General features: G+C 40.4%; 1 protein-coding gene across 2 annotated transcripts; it reads left to right on the top strand.

The window, feature by feature from the left end:
• The first annotated feature begins 17,350 nt into the window (after window positions 1-17,350).
• On the top strand, window positions 17,351-21,184 carry Irs4 (insulin receptor substrate 4). Of its 2 annotated transcripts, XM_005404672.1 has the most exons (2): window positions 17,351-19,064; window positions 19,101-21,184. In XM_005404672.1, the coding sequence occupies exons 1-2, from the start codon at window positions 17,351-17,353 to the stop codon at window positions 21,182-21,184; spliced, it is 3,798 nt and encodes a 1,265-aa protein (XP_005404729.1). The 2 variants fall into 2 exon arrangements, with proteins under 2 accessions (XP_005404729.1, XP_005404728.1); XM_005404671.1 differs by having other exon boundaries at window positions 17,351-21,184.
• The last annotated feature ends 4,285 nt before the right edge of the window (window positions 21,185-25,469 follow it).

The following is a 25,469-nucleotide window of genomic DNA, read 5'->3' on the forward strand; positions in this document are numbered from 1 at the left end:
ATCAAGAACTTACAAGCCTCCAGTCTCATTTCTTCTGGCCATTCTCACAAGGGAGTAACTGCATACGAAGATCTTTTCTAGTCTTAGCTTATAACCCTGTTTTTTGTCTTTTACTTATCAATCTTTATATCTTGCCTACCCCTTTCTATCTAGCTCAACATGATGGTGGATACCTGAAAGTCATCAAAAAATAAATTTGAGTGACAAGGAACATATTTTACTTTGCTTTTTCCTGGATCCATTTACCAAGGGTAAAACTCTCTCCTTCTCCTTTTCCTTTTTGTGGTGTGTAACTCAGAGCCTTCACATTAAGCTACACCCTCAGACCTTTTATTTTTTATTTTGAGACAGGGTCCCAATAAGTCACTAAGTTGTTCAGTTTGGCCTTGAATTTAAGATCATTCTGCCTCAGCCTCCCTAATAGATGGGATCATCACAGGTGTGCACCACAATATACAACTAATACTTTCTAATTGATTAATATTGTTTCCTTTTGGAATGTGAAAAGTAATTAATTTTTTTAAATGCTGCATGTTAAGTTACAGAAATGTCGGTAAAATTTAATTACACATCTCTGTTTGGATATCTATCTCCAGACTACACTGTTTTCTTGTAAAACAACTCACAAGCTACAAGCAAGAAAAGAAAGACCAAAATTAAGAGTTTTTAAAACTACTCTAATAACATTGCAGGTTCAGCCAGTAGCATGTGGTCTGACTTCCAAGATATCCTAGATCAGTGGTGGTGAACTTATGGCATACAGGCCAGAACAGGCACTGTCTCTTTCGGCACGGGAGCCAAGTTTCCCCAGCAGCTAAGCATTAGATAACAGTTGTTTTTTCTAAACTAAAACTTCAGTATTCAGATTTAATTGTAGGCTGGGGTTTTAGCTCAGCAGCACAGTGCCTGCCTGGCAAGCACGAGGTTGTGAGTTCAATTCCCAGTACCAGAAAAAAAATTCAGATTTACTTGTAGTGTTGGCACTTTCGATAAATAAGTGGTTTTGGATTGCAGTTTGGACACTCATTCTCTAAAAGTTTACCATCACTATTCTAAGCAACTCTTTGTTTACCTTTAATAAAAATCCACCAGTTTTCTGGTATGAAATATCTGTACTTCTCACCTGCGGCCTAACCATCTACACTTTTTGAAGACATTAAGGGGCAATGAATTTTCTCTGGCACACTCAGAGAGAACGACTATAACTATAATAAATACCCCCAGTGATATTTAGAAAAGATATTATCCCTCTAAAATAATAAGAAGATGCTACCTGTGTTAGCTAGTTTTCTCATTGCTGAGACAAAATATCCAACACACAGGAGCTAAAGGAGGAATGGTTTATTTCAGATAACAGTTGGTAGAGGTTTCAGTCCATAGTCATCTGGATCCAAGGCAGGGTGGCATGGCAGAGGGGCACCACAGAAGAGAAGCAACAGTTTATGTCATGGAAGGCAGGAGAGAGTAAAAGCAGTAAGTAGCAGACAGCAAGAAACAGTACCCTGCATCTCCCTTCTATCCCTTTTAGGTTACCTGCCTTTTGCGAGGTGCCACCACACCCGGAGTGGGGCTTCCTATTATCCACACTCAGATTTATGCCAAGCCAATTGGTGGACTGATTTAATAATCACACACCCTTAAGCCCAGCATCACACACCCTAAATTCAGCCACCTCTGAAAAGCCCTACCTACGACTGCACCAGGATTTAGGGGAGACATCTATGTACAAGCCATAACACTACATAAAATGAAACATTTAGAATATAGAAAAAGAACCCTTAGGAAATAAAATAAAAGCAGGAATGAAATGCTCGATAAGAACAAAGAGGGAAAATATGGAAAATAGGACAGCAAATAAAACTCAAGGGCTTCCAGTATGTAAATAAATTTAAATCATATTTAAAATACAGGTAGAAATATATGATTGAATGTGTGCTAATATTATAGAAAATTCAATTGGAACAAAATTATTTGTCTCAGGGAAAACACAAAGTTGTCAAGGAAATATAAAATGTCGTAGCACTGACCTAGGTGACTGTCTTGTTAATTCCCTTTTCAGAGTTGAAACACTGCAAATATGGCATGCATACAATGAGAAGATAAAGGGATGGGAAAGATGCATGTGTGCAGAGTGTGCATGACTACGTGAAAAACAGCTAAACCTTCATCTTCCACAGTGAGAAATCAACTTAACACCTAAAATTGATCAAGCATAGCATACAAGCATTTAGTTCAGAAATAAGTCAAGTAACAAAGATAAAGAAATAAAGATTGAATCTAGTTGCCTATGTGGGAAAGCAACAAGGGAAGAACACTGCTGTTTTTATAGCAAGCTTTATCAAGCAACTTCACTTTTTAAACCATGTGCCCAAATGCAATAATAACAATATCAATGTAATACAGCCAGTATGCTACACATAAACGTAGTTCCAGAGTAAACAAAAGCACTAAAACTTGTCCCTCCAGTTTTTTCAGATCAGTCAATCCTAGGTGACTATGGAGCGTGTGATGGCATTTTGAAGCTTTTCCTTAATGTCTTACTATGAGTCCCTCCTAGCTTTAAATAAGATAGAATTTTGACAAATTAAATTAACAGAGTGTATCTTGGTTACTTTTCTCATTGCTTACACAACATACCCAACACCCAAAGTTAAAGGAGAAAAGGTTTATTTGGCTTACAGTTTATAGAGATTTCAGTCCGTAGGCAGCTGGATACAAGGCAGGATGGCATGGCAGAGGGGAAACAGTCCACGGCAAGGCAGGTCAGCCAGAAGGCAGCAATGCAGGAAAGCAGGAAAGCAGCAGCAGCAGTCCACCTCTCCCTTTTATCCCTTCCAGGCTACCTGCCTTTTGGGTGGTGCTACCCACACCAGGGTGGGCCTTCCCATTATCCACACCCAGATCTATGCTAAACTAATCAGTGGACTTATTTAATAACCATGCACCCTTAATCCCAGCATCACACACCCTAAATACAGCCAGCTCCCACAACTCCCAGCTATGAGTGCATGAGGCTTTATGGAGACATACAGACACAAGCCATAACAGGATAAATGAAAACACGTGCAGTTGTCTTCATAGAAGAAAAAGCAAGGAGTACAGCAGAAGCATTTCAAGGGCATTGTAAATATACCAACTTCCAATAACAAAGCTGAAGATGTAGCTCAGTGATGGAGTGCTTGATAAGCATGTGTGAGGTCCCAGGTTCCATCTCCAGTACAGTAAAATAAACAAAACTAAACAAAACACTTCAAACAATTCATCATTCTATGTTCAGCTGATAAATAAAGGCAGAAACAGCACATCAGTTTTGTTTGTGTAGCTATCAGAAATTGAATGAATGTTTCCAGTTTCCTGGGTAACATCACAATAACGTGGGGAAAAAAGGATTATCATTGTAGTGGATTGACAACTGGTGGGCAACTTATAACCCCCAGCTGAAATAAGTAAGCATGGTGCTCGGTGTGAGAGGCCCACCTGAAGATTGTTGCCAGCAGCATAAGAGGCAAAACTGGAGAAGAAGGGAGGCTGTTGGGAGCTGAGAAAAGGCTGTTGGAAGCTGGTAGAAGCTGTAAGGAGCTGTTGGTTCTGTTGGAGGAACTTGTCACGCTGGTTTTCCTGATGAACTCGGCTGTTCTCATCTTCCAAGGAGCTTGGGACCTTGTTGCTGAGAATTGTTTTGGTTCACTTTGGGGTAGCTCTGGTCCTCACTTTTGAGCATGGCTTCCTGGCTTCGGTAGGGAAGATGGTGCACTGCCAGTGTCCTGGAGAAGCTTGCTGCACTGGCTTTCCTGAGGGGAACTCAGCTATCTTCACCACTGGAGGAGCTCGGGACCTCACTGCTGCTGAGGATGGCTGTGGTACTTTTCAGGGGACCTCTTACTTTGCACATTACTTCCTGGCTCCAGTGTAGATCCCTCAGCCTACTAGCATAGATCTCTCATCCCACTGGCACAGACTTCCTAGATTCCACCACTGACCTTTGGGCCTTCCCAGTGCAGATTCATAAAACAGGCCTGCATGAGACACTGTCATGGGCTCTGGGCTTTCAGTTGGATACATGGGAGGCATTTTATGGGCTCTAGGTATTCAGCTGGACTCATGCAGGACATTATCATGGGAAAAAGGCCCTCAGCTGGATTCCTGGTCTACAGAGTGTGGATAGATTTCCTGCACTCTAGTATATCATTCTTTCGGTGACTATTATAAATAATCACATAAAATATGTGTCCTATATTTTATTGCCTCCCTTACAAAAATAACCCCCAAAACCAACAAAATCATAAAGCCAAGAATACTCTTCATATATACTGACTTTGTGCAACAGAGTCCTATATACTAACTAAACATGTAGATGCAACCATTAGTTATATTATGTATGACATAATATAAATATCATAAATAGGTTTAATATTTTATTTTAAACTAAGTAGGCCAAAAGTTCCTCAGTTGTTTCCAGACATTACCTTCACCTACTCTTCTCCAGGCTTAACTCCAGAATTGCACAGGATTTTAAAAATTAAATAAAATGGTAGGGCTAGGTGTGTAGCTCAGTGGCAGAGTGCTTACCCAGCATGCATGAGGCCCTGAATTCCGTCCTCTGTGCCATATACACATACATGAAAGATAATGATTGCTTACATAGAAGAAGAGGGTACTTAACAAATATTTGACAAAGAAAAACAGACCTGAGAAAGCAGTGTGGAATTTGCTGAAAATTAAGTTGGCTAATTTGGCAGTGTTTTCTACATTACACATTAAGACTGGAATGAGAACAGGAATAATTATATGAAAATCTAAGAAACTGAAAGAGTAAATAAAATTCAAAAGGTACAATAGATATTGTGAAAGGGAAAGAAACTGCTCAAAAGGAAAGAACAACTGGGATGAGAGAAAGAAAAGAAAGAAGGTAGGGAAAAAATATATATACAAGGTAGCTAAGATAATTATACTACTAGTTTCTGTTGGTATATTGAGAGGAATAGTTAATGCTGAATTTTTTTCATCAATTTTGCTTGCCTATTTCTGGTAACCTGAACAAGTACTTTGAAGATAACAATATGCAATATAACAACCATTGTTGACTTCCTATCATCATGTTTTGAAATTCTGTATCACTTTTAATGTTTTTTAATTTTTTATTCTCTTTAAAATAAAGTAAAAACTATGATAATGGTATAGTCAGGTTGAAAGAACAAAGATTGGGGATTATGTTGATATAGACATTCATATGTAGTTATATTAAAAATAACATCAAACTTCAAATATTCTATTTTGCTGATTAGAGCTACACAAAAGCATATGTCTATACTAAAAGAAGGAAAAAGAAATGAAATTCCATGAAGTTCAATGGGTTCTATTTTTGGTGAAAATGTTTAATTTCCTAATTCTAGTAGATCTGTTCATGCCAAATACCTCCTGTTATCTTTGTTTCAACCTATCCCTCACAATCTACACCCCCTCCCTCTGCAAGTTCTATGGACTATGTTCCAAATATATCTCAATTGTGTCCACTTATCCCTCTCTCCACCACTACTGACAGTGTCTAAGCCACTTTAGCTGAAGCACTGAACTATTTCTGTTATAGCTTATATCTAGATGTCCCCCAAGAGCCTCATGCATTCATAGATAGAATGTTTGAAAGGTAAATGAATTATGGTGGCTATATCTAAATGTGATGTTAGGACGTGGGACCTGGTAGGAATAGGCAGATCACTTGGGGCTGACCCAAAAGGGTGTGTCTCCCTCCCTTGTTCCACCCTTCTGCCTCTGCTTCCCCAACCATCATGACTTGAACAGCTTTCCTCCCCCCAGGCCTTGCCACCATGTGCTTTTCTTGTTTGAGCCAACTTAAACTTTGAAAGCATGAGCCAAAATAAACTTAAACTTAAACTTAAACTTTGAAAGCATGAGCCAAAATAAACCTTTCTTCCTTTAAATTGTGGGTGTTAGGTATTGCATCTCAACAAGGAAGTGACTAGGTTTCCTAGCTTCCACCTTGCATCACCTATAATTCAAATGATGACCAGAGTGCTCCCTTTAAAACACAAATTAGGTCATGTCATGCTCTTCTGCTAAAATCTTTGCAATGGCTGTCCATTGCTTTTAGAGGAAATGCTAGACTTTTTACCTTGAGCTACAAATATCTGCCTGATGTAGCCCCCTGGCTTTTTGAGCCAGCTATGCTTTAGCACACTGGATTTCTTTCTGTTCCTACAACACTGCAAGCTCATATTCACTTTTTTTCAGTATTTATTTTTTATTGGTATATATTTGCGGTATATAATGACTACAATCTTTGTGAGGAGGTGGTAGATGTACATAACACATCTCTATTCTTTTTTCATCCTCTTTCCCTGCCATCTACCCTCTCCCTCCATCTCATGATCCCTTTCCACTTGAAAAAGATCTCTCTACTTATTATTATCTATCTTTTATTTTGCTCCGTACTTATATTTTTGGTTTTTCATATAACAGAAACCATGTGATATTTAAGCTTGTGTGTCTAATTTATTTCACTTAACATTATGGTATCGAAGTGCATCCATTTTCCTACAAGTGATTCAAAGTTATCTTTTTAATGGCAGAGTAGTATTCCATTGTATATAAACAGCACATTTTGTTAATCCATTCACCTGTTGATAGACATATTGGCTTTATACTTTTATACTTTCTGCTCCTCTGTCTGAAATTTTTCCTTTGATCATGTGTGGCTAGTTCATTCTTTGCATTTGCATCTCAGAACAAAATCTTCTTCTTAGAAATAAATCTTTCCTGGCCACCAAATACCATTCAATTTTCTATCAAATAACCCTGTTCCATTTTTCATAGCAACATTTGTCAGTACCCAATATTTTCTTATGTGTTTACTCATTTATTTGGTACCCCTACTGAATATAATAAAAAACATTTTCATCTTACTCATTGTCATAGCTACAGCACCTAAAACACTAAAGTATCTCTGATTTGTAATAAATTTTTCTGAGTAAAAAAATGAAAGAAAAAATGGTGAAAGCATATTTATAATTTAATAATTTAAGATGTTAAATTGTTCAGCTTTTTGCTCTGTGTGAACAGTAAACTTTGTCTCTGTGAATGATTCAAAATAAGGAACAATCTGAATACACAGAAATTAGAAGACACAAGCCTGTTCTTTTTTCCCTCTTTCAGAAACATTAGAAACTTCTTTCCCCTCTTTTCATCTTTTAGAAAAGTAAACTAAGATTAAAGGAACTATCTAAAATTTTACATGGTTAGCATGTGGCAGGGGTGGGGCCAAAACTCATCTCTTCTCAGTTTTAGTATAATGACTTTTCCACAGCATTCTTGTTACTACAATTAATTCTGTGACTGGTATCAAATATTGGCTCTATTATGGCACAACAAAGCTCAAGAGGCAGTTAACAAGGTAAAAGGAATGAGGAAAAAGACAGGAGACATAAAGAAGAAGGTTTACTTCTGAGGATATGGTATGATCTTGGCAAATACTTGAAATTATGAAGTAAAAGTAAATCACACATCTCCAAACTTTGTGAAACACTTAGCCAAAGCTGTATCATGACATCTATAAGCTAGTGCTGCATTGCAATACAGTTGCTAAAGATAATTTATCATGTTTCCAAAATGTCAAAATATGATTAAATTGTAACATATTAGACTTCCAAGAGTAAATTGGTTTCTACTGCAAGTAATAGAAATGTAAAGAAATATTTCTCAAATATTGGGCCACTGGGCCAGGCTTTTATTTTAGTCATAAGCCAACAGCGCTAGTAAACCAAATGAGCACCCCCATTCTTCATTAGAATCTGTACCAAATAGTCAATTTAACCTGGATGTCTCTTTCAATACAGTACTTATTTGTGTAATTAACAATATTTTAAAGGATTTCCAAATCACACTATGATTTCCAATTTATTTTTCAGTCATTTTAATTGTACAAGCACCCTGAAACTTACCAAGCTTGTAATTAAATTACCGTTTAATTGTACAAGCACCCTAAAACTTACTTATAATAAATGGTTATAACTGTAGCCAGGACACATATATTGCAAGACAGTACATTCTTGTACCCTTATATCTTTCAGCACATTATTTTGGGTATAAAATGGGTGAAACAAAGGAGTCACAAACTGTGAGAATGTGACATACATACATTTGCAAATCAAGGCAAAGTCTCAGGTCACTAACTCAGAACTAGCAGATAATGAGAAAAGATTTACACCCAAACCACAATTGCATCGCACATACATTTACCCAGAGGGTAAAATATAGCAGATAAATTTTAAGAGAAAAATGTCTTCTCTGATAACTGTCATCTTGTGTACTTACATACTGTGAGTGCACTAGGTGTAGTGTGAGTACACTTATATTCTCAATTTACTCATCTCACTTTTGGGAGTGCTCTCAATTTTGACAGTGTAACAGCTCAAACATTTCAGAGGAGTGCTCACCATGTGACAAACATCTTTAGGTGGACACTGAAGCAATATTCAAAATATCTTTTGGTGTAGGCAAATCATTTTGTTTTGTTTTGTTTTGTTTTTAATACTGAAAGTAGCAATTTCATTTCCCAAGAGACACTTCATTTTTGGGGCAAATTTTAATGAATATTTAAACACTAAATGCAAATTTTAACATTATTTCTTTGTGAATGTTAATTAGCCAAATGAATGTATAATTTATATGCTTGAATTTCTTTTATTGGATGATTCTGGATATTCAATCCAAGGCTTTGCACTGAACTACATCTCTAGCCCTTTCTTAAATTTTGAATCAGAATCTTGCTAAATTTGCAGGTTGTCCTCAAACTTGCAAGTCTCCTGCCTCAGCCTCCTGAGTAGCTGGGATTGCAGGCGCGTTCCATCATACCCCATTTTATACTTAGTTCTTAATTTTATGCCATGCGAAGTATTGATATGCTTCTCTTTTTAGGTCATATTTTTTTCCCTAAGATATAGTTTGTTGTTGTTTTGTTGTAACATATATCATATATACAGAAAAATATGAAATATATATGTGCAGTTTATATAACTACAAACTGAATGTGTATCTATCATTCAGTTTATAAAATATGACTCTAGGTATTTTTAAAACATCATCATAGAAGAAAGGAAGCAGTTCAGTATGAGAGTGTAAATTTCCTTGTTCCCAAATCAAAAATGAAATTCTTAAATTCCTCTTTTCACTCTTTAGTCTCAAATTTGGAAAAAGTATCTGCAATAAATAAGTGTAAACATTTCACTTCCTAATCCCTTAATTCAAATTACATTCTTTATATAGTAGTTCATGATCCTCCCTGCTGATGTATTCACAGGAAAGAGGCAACATACAATTAATAAAGAATAAAATATTTAAACCTATGCTGTTGATAGTTTGGTAATCAGGACTTATTGCCTGTGTTGCTCTTTTAAACAAACCTCATGTGAAAAATTTTGACGGGGATGAACGATTCACAAGTCTAAACAAAATGCGATCTGTAACAATGACTCTTCACTACAGTGGCCCTAAATATGGAACAATGTATTAAGTGACTGATAGTTCACCTTTTAAAAAAAATATATTGCCTTCTGGACTCCACACATTAGGTAAATTTTTCTGCATTTAGATAAAATCTTTTATTCACCAATAACCATTGAATTCAGTGAAACACTAAACACCATAAAGGAGACCACAGAAGTAGGGAACTAGAATTCTTGTCCTCAGTAGGGCTAACAAAACACTTAGGAAGAAAAACATTCACTCAGGAAGTAACTGAAAAGTACTTACAATCTATAAACACTCCTATGATAGTAAAGGATAGCCTCAATGAAGCTCCAGACATTTCACATGATTGTTTTTCAAAAGCAGCTTGTAAGATGATTGTCTCTAAATTATAATATGGGTTACTATCCACAACATTACAAACAAATTCTGATAGGAGAAGTAGATTTTCCAAAAGGAGCTCATGTGGCTGAGAATATATGAAAATTTTGTCTGTTTGCTATGAAAATGGAATAAAAGGTAAACAATTAGAAATTGGAAAAGTAAACATAATTGTGAAGTAGGCTTAGAAAATATATCCACTTTTTTCATGCTGATGCTTAAGATCATACAGCATTTAATTAAAGCATATAATTGAATATTTTTGTTTAGTTTCTGAAGGGGATCCCTTCAAAAGAATTTGTGATCCTTGAAGTATCTCTTTTAGCTTGAAAATATATATTTTTCATCTTCATTCACTTGTTCAACAAGGGTTTATTGAGGGTATTTTAATATGCATCAAACACTGGAAATCCACAGAGTGCATGGAACATGGAAAGTATATGAGAATACAGGAAGCTTACATTGTAGTGTGGAAATGAGAACAAAAAGCAAGAGTCAAGACCTAAGCGCTTTTCCTGTTTATCATCACCTTTACTCCATGACCAGTATTATTTTATATTTATCACCTAAAAAATGATCAGGGCTGGAATTTCTTTGTTTCCAAATGGAACTTTGGGAGGGAGTAGAATATAGATAGGCACAGACATCCTCTAAGATTTCTGACAGTTGCAAGGTAAGAAAGGAATATGTACATGCAAAAGATTCACTGATCTGTGAGTGAGAGGAAGGAATAAGCAGGATTTCTCTGAGGAGGAAAAATGAGTTACACTAAAGTCACCAAGCCTTACCAACAGTCATGGAGAGTGCGGAGGAGCAAAGGGAAGTGAGAAAAAGAAAAAGAGAAAGGAAGAAGTGGAGGGAGAAGGGAAAGAGGAAAAAGGAAATGTTCAAGACAGGTCCAAATGATCGTGCATCAAAGAGGAAGAAGTCTTCTTTCTTTTCCCTCTTCCCTTTGCTCTACCACTGTACTCTCTCCTTGCCTTTCTTCCTTCCTTGAAGCAAATGCATAGTGATGATTGCCAAGCATTACAAATGCAAAAAAAAAAATACAACATAGTCTTGGTTCTTAAGAAGCTTATTATCTAGAACAATGTTCTCAGTTACGGGATTTTTTTTATATTCAGGTGGTCATTATAACTATTTAACAACCTATTAAACCAACCAATCGAGATCTGCATGAAAGCCTTGTATAATACGAGCAGTTAACCTTACAGTTGCTGGGTAATGGCAAGGCAGGAAGTCCTGACAGAGGAACTAGAGTAGCCAGGACAATTGTGTAAAGAAGTGGACTTGGGGATGGGGCAGTTTTAGGTATTTATTAAGTAGTAGAAAAGTATTCATCATTTAATAATGATGTCTATATCTGTGAAAACCGATTAAATCCTGAGCTCTCCTTACATTGATTGCTTAAGATTATATGAGTAAGGGAAACTCTTCTGAGTCTGGATCTGAATGTTTGAAAGATGACTGCATCAGTTGATAATAAGAAAGAGTTGACACTTTAGACATGGGAGAAAGCCCAAATAAAGGTGGAAGTTGATAGATTATATACAGGATGCTACAAATAAATCAACTGGAAGTGCGGGCAATAAAAATGGCAATAAAATGAGGGGCAAATTTGGAGGAATAAATTGTATGCAGCAAGAGGGTGAAAAAGAGGGTTGTCTGTGGTGCCAGTGGAAAAAGGGACATTTATATACTAGGATTACAAGTGTAGGTCTGATACAATGGGAAAAAAGGCAGGAGGCTTTGTACATCCTTTAGCAGGATGTGGTATGTTGAATGTGTCACAGGCAGGAAAATGTTCTGCTGGCTATATGAAGGCACTGGAGGAGGGAAAAGTCAGTGCAAGATGCTACGCAGCTGCCCTGGTAGATCTGATTATGGCATGCATTAGAATGGTAGCTGAAGAAGTAAAAGGACGGGTTCAATTGGACAGATACTGCAGTACTGTGTGAGGAGTGGAGAAAGAGGAATCAACAGTAAGCATGATACATATTAATATCGTGCCTGTTTTCCTAAACATTCAAAGGAAAATTCAAGACTATACTACTACTAACTCCTTTAAGTAGTACATCTCAGCCAGGTGTCGTGGTACACACTTGTGGTCTCAGCTAGTCAGAAAGTTGAGGCAGGAGTTGAGGGCCAGCCTCAGCAACATAGGTTGACTCCGTCTGAAAAAATAGAACAAAATAAAATAATAAATTTAACCATGTATTAATGATCCTATTTAATTTACAGAATAAAGATTTTAACTTGTGAAGACCAGGTAGCATGAATTGATCACCTTTGGACACTCAGAACATTGCTGCTACATGATACCTAGCAGGAACAGATTAAACTACATTTTCTATTGTTCGTTTGTATCCGCGTATATAATGGGCATGGTGTGAAATCACTGAACTTCATGTGAAATCTAGCAGATTTCATTGTTCTGAGATCTAGCACTCAAAATCATTTCCAAATGAAACTTTAATCATTTGGTGTTGGGAAAGAATGCTTGATTTTTAAGAGTTAATTTTCAGTTGACTCTGAAGATAACAGGGAAGCTTTAGGAGCCTAATTAAGCCATGCATTTGCTCTAATTACTTTGGCTGCAGACGGCTAGGAAACAAAAGCAGCCAGTAGACCTGTTCTCTGTGTAGCAGGCAGGCATTTGGCCGTTGTTTTCTCCGGCAGAGGTTTTGAGCAGCACAAAAGTGAAAAGCTGAGAAGCACAGCCATCATCTGCAAATGGTGGCTGCAGCCACAAATCACTCTGCAGCCCTTATTGCCGCACCGCATAGAAAGCATCATTCACGGAACACGGGCAGCAACGATCACGGCCAGCATCATTTTTTAATACCAAGAGTAGAACCACGCAAATTTTGATCCACATAATTGGACGTTACTGCAAAAAGATTATACAGTTAATACAGTTAAGACTAAGTTATACATTGGGCAAGGACAGTAACAGTTCTTTTATACTGATTAATTCTCCCTTTAGACTTAATTTTCTTGAATAACATCCATATTTATTGTAACAGTTTAATTTTTAAGCTAGGTAAAGCCACATTTTATTTACCCATTTTGCATTTAGAACAATTATCATATAGCTAAAGAAAGAAACAGATGGGTTTTTATGATCACTGACTAGTCAATCCAGTCAAATAGTTTCTTAAAGCAAGATTCAAAGTCCTTCTAAAAGCAAACTCTGTTAAAAGTATATTTCTTCATTAAATGAAACATATTTTAGAGGTACCATGAACGTTTATTTACCTTAGTTTGTAGATATCAATTACCAGCTGTAATGCTTGAGGTTTTCTTCCCTCAGCTAAACTGTCAAACCACAATTTTTAGTAAGTATAGGTTTTATTACTTCTTAGCTGTTTTTTTTAAAAAAGACATGTTTCAGACTCTTACTTAGAGTCCAAATTTTACAGGCACTATAATGTGATATACAAAGCACCTTTAGCTTTGTAGGGATAATTTTATCCTAAAAATAAATATTAAAAAAGTAACTAAGGGAGAGAAGAACATTAAAGCAACCATCTGGTGAGTTCAGGCAAAAAACAGTCCCTACTTTTTGCCTGAACCACTGAGATCTCTACTGCCCCTCTATTTTATTTTGCCTATGGAAACCTGACCTAAACTAAACAACTACTCTATATCATTAAGTTGTCTAGGAAGATGAAAGTTTAAATATATGTCAGACAACCTGCAGCATCTGGTGCAATTCAGTAATGATGGTCTCTTCTAAGAGCGTCACCGTTAGGACAACTTTAGAATCAGAAAGGTTTGGTTAACCTATGGAGAGAAAATAATGTTCTTCTAGTCAGACTTTATTCCTGTTTACCAGGACCCACACTTGCAAGACACTCTCTCATTGTCAGAAACACACAAAGTAAAATTCCTCTATGAAAGACCTCACTCAATGTCTAATTTCACTTGACTGTAAGCAAATAATATACCTTGGGTACAAAGTGATCAGCCCTATGGTTATTCAAAAATAATTTCTACACTGTTTCTTAAACACAATGATTAGTTCCAGTCTTCCTCTCCCCAAAGGAGAGGATAATGTCATAAAGTATTAAATATGAAACATAAAATGTATCTAGTTTAGATGTTCTCTTACACTTTGTTGACAAAAAAGGAAAACACTTAGCTCTCCCTTTAAGCATATAAATTTAGATATGAGATTTTTTAAAAAGATTAGATTAGAAGTGGTCATGATAACATTTCTGTGTACCACTAGCTCCCTTTTAAACTGTGCTACAAACCACATTGAGCCACATTTACACATCTTTCAAAATAGAAAAGAATCAGGTTCAGATGTGATTTTGAGAAGTTAATACATATGAAAAAGCAACAAATATCACAAAGTTTCAATATTTTTATTATATAAACAAATAGGATAAGAAAAACACTAAAATTCTAATAAATAAGGCAAAGAACATAAAAAGACACTTTACAGACAACAATATGCTGTCAGTAAATATATATAAAATGTTTTACTTCACCAGTGAACAAAAAACGCAAATAAAAAAATGATAGAATAACATTTCACTCATTTTATCAGAATTTTTTTTTAAAAATTAAGAATATCCAACTCTGGCAATTGGTGGGATAGGGTAAACTGAAACAATATTTTTGAAAAATAATGCACCAAATATTCAAACATTTTAACTCAGTAATTCTAGTCCTAGATTTCCACCCCAAGGGAATAATTTAAACACTTTAAAAAGTCATATATATAAGATCTTTATTGTAGCATTATTTATAATACTGAACAATTTTGAAAAAAAAAAAACCTTAAATATCCCCAAAGCAAAGGGAGGGTTAAGTAAATGAATATACATTAGAACTGAGAAGATATTCTGAAATTACAACTGTGTGGGATATTATTTTGCATTTTAAGTGGGGTTTAGACTGACCCATAAGAATATGAGGAAATGTTCTCCTGTAGTGGTAACTGAAAAGAACCTGAGGCAAAATTATATACACTATAGAATAAGCCTACTGCTTTCTGCAAAAACCCAGTCTATATAGGGGGAAAGAAATGAGGATTTTTAAATCTCTCCAATATTCTCAAATCTTATGTATTCTTTCAAATATAGTTTGAAATTTCATATTATTACTCAATGGACTTTCAAATTAATTGCTTTGCTTTCACATTTATATCTAAAGAAAATCTTGTACATGGAAAGATAAATTATAATGCCTATCATAAAAAAGCCCAATGAGAGCATTATAATTTTGGTTAGAGTTGTCCATAGTCTTGTATATATGTGACTAGGCAGCTGAAATATATAGGTAGCAACCCTAGTCTAGCCACACTCATTCTGCCTCCAGCCCCTTTCAGAAACCAAGTTTGCTTCTAGCACCTGTGAATACTCTGTACTTAGAAAACACTGTCAGCAAAGGAAATGGTAAGGCTTACTGCTAATATTTGGGAGACAACCAAAACGAATTTCTTTTTTCCTTCAGGTCAGAGTACCAAAGGGGTGCCATCTATGTAAATACCTTTGTTCTGTTTCTAACAGAGAGCAAATTAATAGGACCGAGATGAGTCTAACTTTACCATGTATACATTGCCTTATTTACGATTAGACTTTATAAATAATATCCTTTGTAGAATCTACCCTAGGGTGAAGGCAAACTGACATTCTATTTTTTTGGAGAGACATGCCATATGTGCCCCCGCACACCCCTTTTCGCAAATGTGATCATTCCTTGGAGACTTCAGTGTAATTTTGACCCATCTCCACTGTTAAGAGTATGAAATCATAGGCAAAGACAGGGACAGGCATGGAGGGAAAGTGGAAAGAGGAGAGAGGAGCGGGGAGAGGGGAGAAGAGTGGGGAGGGGAGAGTACAGGAGCAGGGAGGAGGAGAGGAGAAGATGGGAGAGAAGCAGGCAGGAAAGAGGGAGGGAGGGCGTTGGGGGAAAAGACAGACAGAGACACAGAGACAGACTGAGACTCTTCAGGAGGTTGCACTTACACTCCAGCAGTTTTTCCAGAAACAAGCAAGGCAATAGTTCATATTTTTGAGATGTCAACTTGTAGACTGAAATGCAGCAAAGAACTTCGTGACAAGAAAGATGTTAAATATATTCTTGGATATATATTCAGTACGATCCTTTGTTCTAGGTATGAGCTTTTTTTTTTTTTAATTCTTCAGTTTCATTGAAGAAAAGAGAAATGGAAAACATTTTGAGATTTTTATAAAGGCACCTTTTCCAAAGCATCTCCCATGAGAAAGTATCACGACAGCTCAACACTCGTGTCATTCAATAAGAGTCGACTCCAATTTTCATCATGGCTGTATACTTTTCAGGCCCCCAAATTTGTGCTTTTATAGTCACCATTAATCAAATAACCAGAAACATCATCTTTAGCCAACCTATATTTTGTGGACTTCGCTGTGTTTAAAGTCTGCGTTCATTTTGCAGGCTTCGCTGTTATTCACGTGTCTTAAGAGTCGCTGGCTTTTGTCAAGGGTGGACGGGCTCTGGAGTGCCTGTAGGGCGGGCGGCAGGTTTTCAGGGATTTCGGACACTTTCTCCCCAGAAGCGTAATCTGCCGCCCGCAGCAGAAGGGAATGGACCAGACAGTGATAAGAAAAAAGTATGTGAACAACGTGGAGAAAGAGAGGGGGCGCCCGACTGGGTTCCCAGGTCACACTGGCTTCGGGATTTGCAGTAGTTTATCACCACCATTACCAGCTACTTGCGGAAAGCTGTTTACCGCCTGAGCTCCCAACAATCAGGCAGACAGTGAAGCCCACTCCGAGACTCCAGCCACGCCCCCTCTCCTTCCGCTCCACCCCTCACTACTGGATTTGGGGCTGCCTTTCCTCAGGACCCTCACATTGGCTCCTATCCCAACCAATCAGAGCTTTGTAACAGTTTCACCTGGCTCTGGGTTCCCAAATAAACAAACCGTCCCGCTAGTGTGCCATCTCTGCTTCCTCGAGCTGCTGGCGTCCCACACCCTACTGCCACCTCTTGCCCCCTCCAGCCCATCGAGCTCCGACTCTGGGGCCCGCGCCAGGTGCCGAACGCTGGCCACTCTCTCCTCCGCGCTTGCTGGCCTTATCTGCCCCCTCCTCTCGGTTCCTTGTTAGGATCCTCATGAACGGAGAGCCCCGCCTCCTCCCATCCGCTTTCCCTAGACTCACAAGCCCTGGGGTTCACCCTGAGGGTCTCTGCCAAACTGGAGGAAGCCCCATCTCCCGGACCCTCCGCCCCATCCCTCGCACACCTCTACTGCGGGGCTCTCGCGCCCCTCCATTGCTCCGCTAGCTGGATCCGCAGCGGCCGCCGCGTGAGGCAGCGGTCACGTGTTGTTTTGCCCGCCGCCGCCTGCCCGGAGTAAAGTGGGCGGGGGCGCGGGCTGAGGTAGGAGGGGGTTGGGGCGGGCAGAAGAGGGGAGTCGGCGTCTTGCCTCACCCTCCCTTCCCGGAGCACCCCCTCCCCTCCGCTCACCTTAAAACCACCGTGCATCACCATGGCGAGTTGCTCCTTCGCTCGCGACCAAGCGACAAGGAGACTGAGAGCGGCAGCGGCAGCGGCAGAGGCAGCTCTAGCTGCGGTGGCGACCACCCCGCTTCTTTCTTCGGGAACCTCGACCGCACTCATTGGGACCGGGTCGTCTTGTCCGGGAGCCATGTGGCTCTCCACCGCCACTGGCTCCCGGTCAGACTCTGAGTCCGACGAAGAGGACCTCCCCGTCGGGGATGAAGTCTGCAAACGCGGCTACCTGAGGAAACAGAAGCATGGGCACAGGCGTTACTTCGTGCTCAAACTCGACACCGATGACGCTCCAGCTCGTTTGGAATACTACGAAAATGCTAGGAAGTTCCGGCACAGTGTCCGCGCCGCGGCGGCTGCTGCAGCGGCGGCCGCCTCGGGTACGGCGGTGCCCGCGCTCATTCCCCCGCGGCGAGTGATCACCCTGTATCAGTGTTTCTCCGTGAGCCAGAGAGCTGATGCAAGGTACCGACACCTCATTGCTCTTTTCACCCAGAACGAGTACTTCGCGATGGTGGCGGAGAACGAGTCGGAGCAAGAAAGCTGGTACTTGCTGCTCAGCCGCCTCATCCTCGAGAGCAAGCGTCGCCGCTGCGGCACGCTGGGCGCGCAGCCGGACGGAGAGCCGGCCGCGCTGGCTGCGGCAGCGGCGGTGGAGCCACCCTTCTATAAAGATGTGTGGCAGGTAGTAGTCAAACCTAGGGGGCTGGGGCACAGAAAAGAGCTGAGCGGCGTGTTCCGGCTGTGTCTTACCGACGAAGAGGTCGTGTTTGTGAGGCTGAATACCGAAGTAGCCAGCGTGGTCGTCCAGCTCCTGAGCATCCGCCGCTGTGGACACTCGGAGCAGTATTTCTTCTTGGAAGTTGGCAGGTCTACTGTTATCGGTCCAGGGGAGCTGTGGATGCAGGTCGATGACTGTGTGGTTGCCCAAAACATGCACGAGTTGTTTTTGGAGAAGATGAGAGCCTTATGTGCAGATGAATACAGAGCCCGCTGCCGCAGCTACAGCATCAACATTGGCGCCCACCTGTTAACCCTGCTGTCCGCTAGGAGGCACCTAGGCTTGCTGCCGCTGGAGCCGGGCGGCTGGCTCCGAAGGTCCCGCTTGGAGCCGTTTTGCCACCTCAGGGCCATCGGTGATGGGGAAGACGAGATGCTCTTCACCAGGCGCTTCATAACACCCAGCGAGCCGGTGCCTCCCTCCAGGCGTGGAAGGCTGCACCTGCCCAGACCGCACAGGTCCAGGAGAGCGATTTCAGTGCCCGCCAGCTTTCTTCGCCACTTAGCGCCGAGCCCCGAACGTTCTCCGCACCCTGAAGAACCTGCCAAGGACGGAGCTAGTGAAGCCTCGGGCTCCGGCCCAGGAAACTCTGGGGGGAAAGGCAAAGAAAGCAAAGAGAGTCAGGAAGGATGCGGAGGTGACTACATGCCCATGAATAACTGGGATTCAGGAAATGGCCGGGGCTCGGGAGGTGGCCAGGGCTCCAGTGGCCAAGGCTCCAGTGGCCAGAGCTCAGGGGGAAACCAGTCCAGCGGAAGGCAGGGATCTGCAGGGGGCGAGGGCTCAAGTGGTGGCCGAGGCTCGGGAGGTCAGGGCTCAGGAGGTCAGGGCGCTGGAGGAAACCAATCCCCAGGCGATGGCCATGGCACCACAGGTGGCCATGGCTCAGGCGATGGCCAGGGACCTGGAGGTAGGCATGCCTCGGGCGGTGGCCAGAGACCTGGAGGTAGGCATGGCTCAGGTCGTGGCCAGAGACCGGGAGGTGGCCATGGCTCCGGTGGTGGCAAGAATTCAGGAGGGAGCAAGGGTTCAGGAAGTGGGAAAAGCACTGATGGTGATGGTGACCGTGGAAAATCTCTGAAGAAAAGATCCTATTTTGGCAAATTAACTCAAGGCAAGCACCAGCAAATGGGGCCTCCTCCCCCACCCCCACCCCCACCAGCTGGACCCACTAATGGAAAAGGGAAGTCTGGAGGAAGATTCCGACTTTATTTTTGTGCTGACAGAGGAGCCACAAAAGAACGCAAAGACGCCAAAGAGATGAGAGATATAGAGACTCCAGAAGGTGCAGCTCGGGGTTCCCACAGACCCAGAGCTTTTGACGAAGATGAAGATGATCCATATGTGCCAATGAGACCAGGGGTGGCTGCCCCTCTAGCAAGCTCCAGTGATTACATGCCCATGGCTCCTCAAAATGTCTCTGCTTCAAAAAAGCGCCACTCTCGATCACCATTTGAAGATTCAAAAGGATACATGATGATGTTTCCCAGAGTGAGCCCACCGCCTGCCCAAAGTGCTCCCAAAACCCCTGATCCTAATAAAGAGGATGACTCAAAGGATGACAGTGACGGTGACTACATGTTTATGGCTCCGGGAGCTGGTGCAATTCCAAAAAACCCGAGAAATCCTCAAGGCGGTTCCTCCTCCAAAAGTTGGAGCTCCTACTTCTCTCTGCCTAATCCTTTTCAGAGCTCACCCTTGGGACAGAGTGAACACAGTGAGTATGTACCAATGTTACCTGGAAAATTACTGGGGAGGGGCCTGGACAAAGAAGGTTCATCAAACTGGGGCCTCAAAGCTAGAGCTTCAAAGCCTGTACTTGAGGGGTCATTCTCAAAGCCTGGAGATGGTAGATCACCTTCAAAGCCTTCAGATAATGGGCCCCCAAAGAATAAGGCTAAGGGACCTAACCGGCTGTCTTTTATTACAAAAGGAAATAAAATCAAGCCCAATCCACAAAAGCCCACACAAAAGCAGAGAGAAGCTGACAGCTCTAGTGGTTATGTCAACATTGACTTCACTAAAAGAGATAGCAGTCTGCCAGCCCCCTCTGCTCAAGGACTGCCACATTCATTGGGCATAATTGCTGACCCCAGACAGTCAGCCTTTTCTAATTACATGAGTGTTCAATTCAGACTGCCATTTCCAAATCCAGCAAACCACCTCTCAGATCTTTTAAGAGCTATCCCAGGTGCCAACCCCTTATCTCTGGACGGTGCTAGGTGGCCACTTCCTCCTCTTCCTCCCAGGGCTACAGGTAGCAATGGTAATGTGGAAGAGAGTGACTACATTGAAGTAATTTTCAACCCAGCAATGACACCAGCCGTGCCTTTTGCTGACAGTACCATTCGTTATGATGCTGAAACAGGTCGAATCTATGTGGTCGACCCATTTTCTGAATGCTGTATGGACATTTCTCTCTCCCCTAGCAGATACTCTGAACCACCACTTGTAGCCAGGCTGCTGCAGGAAGAAGAGCAAGAGATCAGACGCTCACAAAGCCGTTCGCAAAGTTTCTTTGCAGCCGCCAGAGCAGCTGCTTCGGCTTTCCCGATTGATAGCCTCCAGAGAGAGATTCCCGCTGCCCCCTCCTCAGCTGCGGCACCACCAGCGGCGCCAACCTTAGCCATAGCCCGGGTGTTAGCTGCGGCCTCAGCGCTCGCTGTGGCTCCGGGTTTAGGCGCAGCAGCCGCGGGCTTAGAGAATGCGGCTGGGTTTGACTCCGCCTCCGCCCGCTGGTTGCGACCTGTTGCTAATGCTGCTGATAGCGAGGCAGTAAGGGAGGCCCCGGACAATGCCAGTGGCTTTAATCCTAGAGCCCCTAATCCAGCTGCAGGTCTTGCCAGAGGTGAGAACGCAGCTGTCGGGGCTGCCGCTGCAGCTGACGCTCCACCACCTCCACCGCGCCACCCCTGGGTGCCGAGAACCCCGGAGAGAGACGAGTCTGAAGACGACGACAACGACACTTACGTGAGAATGGACTTTACCGGACCTGACAACAACAAGTTCCACTCTCCGAAAAGAGGTTAGTAATGTCAGAATAAATTTCCCTAAAGTTGGTGGTCATTGGTTCAGAAGAGTGGATGTGGTATCTACACTTTTAGGAATAAGTGAGGGAGTATTAGTGCTAGAAGGCAATTTTAATTATTCACACGTTACCTTTTTGATGTTTGCAAAAACCTAAGCTTTTACTGAACCATAAATTTATCTGGACAAAACAGATTATCATGTGAACATATGTTTTACTTTTGGGGAGTATTTAAAACTAAAGGACATTAAACTTGACTATGCTTTCAGACATCCTTTCCCTTCACTAAGTGATCATGCAAAGCAGGACATCGTAAATTTAGTTCCATCAACCATTTTCAAGTCTATGAGTAAAAACTGCTTTCAAACAGGTGCCTATACTGTATTTAAATCCTGGAGTTGAATAATAGCACAAAATATTAAGCAGTAACAATTACCTGTTAGTGTTAAGTTACTTTTTAAAACGTACTCTTTGTTATGCTAGTTTGCTGTGATTTTACCAGAAAGGTTAAGTCTCAATTGTTAGCCTGAATGGGAGGAGCTGTGGGAGAGAACAAAACATAAATAATTTAAAACAGCAGATGATTTCCTTTTAAAGACGGTATTTGCTCTGAAATGTGTTTTTGTGTTGATCTTTTTTGTTTGTTTTTACACAGGATATGTTGTGAGAAACTGAGAGTCCCTTTTCTCTGTCTCTGGTAGGAACAGGCCAGTCACATTCGCGCTGCCCGATTTTCTTCTTTTAACCCGCTGTCCTTTCAAAAGAGGGTGTGGTGGCAATTTGATAATGGATACAAATCTTGTTTCAAAGGTTTAAAAAACTTTAGAACATCTAATTAGTGTGCGCTCGGAAAAAAAATCAAGGAATGCCAGATAACAAGGCTGGAGGAATACCTGACCCAGGGGCCCCTTAACCTGGATCAGTGGGAGGTTTTAAAGGGCTCGTTTTCCTAAGGAAGAGTAGGAGCTGTCTGTGCACTCCGTGGCAAGATGTTGTCTTGACTCCTTCTCAGAAGATGACTGCAGAAGATTATGTCTGCATAGTCTCAACTGCTTTCCCTCTTTAAGTAGGGAAAGGGATGGACCCCAGCAGTTCAGTTCATTCCACTAGTTAGTTTAGTGGAGAGTTTTGCTTTGCTTGCTTTGTGGAATGCTTTTGTGATTGGATCTCTGCCCACTGTGCTTGATCAGGCAGGACAATTCGCGGACTGATCACAACAGTCACCTAACAAGCTCCCTATTTAGTGCAGGTGTAGCCCCCCACCTCCTCTTTCTCCCCCTGCTAGAGAAAACTTGCCATACAAAAACTCACATTTGCAGTGCACACACACTGAAAGCGTGATCATTAAAAGGACAAAAAGATGCTTTGGCACGCCAAAGGGTTCAATTCAGATGTCCATTAAATTGTGAGCCTCCTCCCGAACACATGGGCTAGCACACCTCCCCACCTACCCCCACATGCACACAATCCTCACTACTGCCTTAATCCTGCGTTTAAAATTTGTAATTCCATTTTCAAAAGCTTAACTGATAACCAGCTTCTCAGGAACAGGTTTAATTTACTCTGTAAAGTACACCTGAAAATTACTCTCGAGCTATTGTTGGAGTCTAACTGCTGCTAAAAGACAACCTTTACAACTTTGATGTAAAACTATACATTAAAATGGATGCTACATTAAACTAACTGCTTGGTTCCTGCGGTACTTTGTAACGCATGACTTTTTATAGCTTCGCCTATACTTTCCAATACTCTAATCATTGTGTAAGCAAAGATTTAAAATAGTGAAACGTTACCATTCAATACACCCCAACTTCCTGAGGATTAAGGTCCGGTAATCATTATGTTCACATATATTACTCATTTATGACTTTCTGGATATTTTGGACATTTGACAATCTCTCAATGCTTCGTTTATTGAGGAAATTCCTAACTTTATTGATTGATTGCAGTATAAAGGCTATATCTCAGAGGGAGGCACGAGCTTAGGTTGAAGTAAGAGAATGAATGCACCTTGGAATGTGAAAGCACTTTTTAAATCTTACATATTTTTATTTTGTCATTGCATTAATACCAAAATGAAACTTCAGTCATTTAAACTGATGACTTAGGTTCTTACAAAATATTTGGTGCTGAAGGTGATTCTTGCATACAGTTTCTGAGATGCATGGAAGGAATGGCAGGGGAGGGATGTGGTGAAACTCACTGCAGGAAATGACTTCGGTTAGCATTTTAATGTGAATTAATACACATTAATTCTGTGAAGTGTGAAGTACAGGCTGACTAGCCAATAGATTTTGCCCATTTCAGTCTCTTCATTTTCCTATTTAACGTTTATTAAATAAAAGGATCATATAAAAAAACAAAAAAATGCTTGACAGGAACAGAGGCAAAATATTAAGTGTTAGGTATTTCCAAAAGTAATTTTAATTCATGGAGAGTGCTTAGACCTGCTTAGCACATTAAGTAAGTGTTATACATGAATTATTATGTTATTGCTTTGTTCTTACATTTAGAAGCACAAAACTGAATTAAAATTCTGTGCTGAAATCCCACCTTTCAGTTACTGTGTTAAAATATTCCACGTGTTTGCTCAGAGTCAGAATCTTTATAGTTAATAATTTAAGTAAGATTATGTTACTGAGATAGCATTTTCATATATATAATCTCATTTGTCTGCGTATAAGAGCATTTGTTTTAATCAACAGAAATATAACTTGGACAGGACATTTCAATAAATGAAATGCTTTTAAAGCATTTACCGAGTCTTCATATTTTAAACATGCGTTTTAGACACTAACATTTAGGAAGAGGACATAATTTATTAAGTGATTTAATCTGGCTCTTAACCCATGTATGACATTTTGCTTGTTTCACTGCTTTACCTAATATAGAACTAATGGTTTGAAATGATTTGTGGAGAAAAATTATCTGATATTGCTTTCAAGAAATAGGAGGATAAAAAGGGCAGTTCTAGAAAGCATAAGACAAATGATCAGCCAAATTAGCTATGTCATGAAACCACTTGGTATTTAAAAGAAAAAAATTAACTTTTGAAATTTTAGGCACTGGAATCACCATGTAGGAAACCTAATTTTCTTTCAGGTGTACTGCTGCCAAATCATGTTGCTATAAATTACAGGTGCTATGAGCAAATTTTTCATTGACATACTTGTTATACATTACTACAAGAAAAATCTCCATATAACAGAGATTTTCCAGCGATGGTCAGTTACTTTAGGCAACATTCAGTCCCCCAAATTTGGGCCACTAGCATAATATCTACTGTAAACAAAGCACTAAGACTTTCAGCACATCAGAGTATGACACACACAAAAGAACTCAAACAGGATCTCTTGCTTTATTTTCCTGTCCCTAATTGCCAAACATGAACCAAAATATTTCCAAGTCATTGGCAGAGAACTGTTTCGGGAACAAGCTCAGGCTTCTAAAACATTTCATGTTGTAACAGATGTGGCTGGATAGTGCAGGTAAAAGTAAGGGATACTGTGTATGATTTAAAATGCACTGTTGTAGAGCCAGATGTGGTGGAACATGCTTATAATCGCAGTCCTCAGAAGACTGAAGCAGGAGCATCACTGCGTTTGAGGCCAGTCTGGGCTGCATAGTGAGTTCAAAGCCAGCCTAAACTACACAGCAAGATCCTGTCTTAAAGAAGAAACAAAAAAAAAAAAAATGCACTGCTGTCAAACTGTCAATTTGTTGATTGAGGGAATGCTTTCCAGTTGCAGATTGCTGTATAGTTTGTAAAGTACATTCACATTCATTATTTTACTGATAGATGGTAAGTACTGGAAATAAAGCCTGTGTTAAGAATTTTTCTGTAGTGAAAAAGGTAAGTGACAGAACTCTAAAATAACTCATACGTCTGATATAAAGTCCATCGCTGCACCTCGTATACCATACTTCCCTTTAATCAGGTATTTATTTTTTATATTGATGAAAGATTATTATAGAAGGAAAGCTTGGGAAAAATTATAGGTTCATGTGAATTTGACAGAGGCAAATTTGGTTGTAATTCATGTTATAACTGTGTCCAGTAGGACTTGGGTAATTTTTATTACATCGAACTGTTTGCCGTGGCTCTTACAGTGAAAGAATTTGATGTGTGCTGGAATCAATCGCTTTAAATCTGATCTGAGAAGGGGTTAGCTAATCTTTACCTCCTAAATACTAATAGTGCATATATCCATTTAGATCCCAAAGAAACAATGAAAGGATTGAAACTGAGTGGGCATCCAGTAACCTTCCATTAATGGTCATTTTCTT

This window comes from Chinchilla lanigera, unplaced genomic scaffold (assembly GCF_000276665.1).
Source record: "Chinchilla lanigera isolate Chin_1 unplaced genomic scaffold, ChiLan1.0 scaffold00089, whole genome shotgun sequence".
NCBI classification, from domain to species: domain Eukaryota; kingdom Metazoa; phylum Chordata; class Mammalia; order Rodentia; family Chinchillidae; genus Chinchilla; species Chinchilla lanigera.

What these genes read in the sequence shown, in the direction of transcription:
- Irs4 (XM_005404671.1), top strand. Translation starts at nt 17,351, where the DNA reads ATGGCGAGTTGCTCCTTCGCTCGCGACCAAGCGACAAGGAGACTGAGA.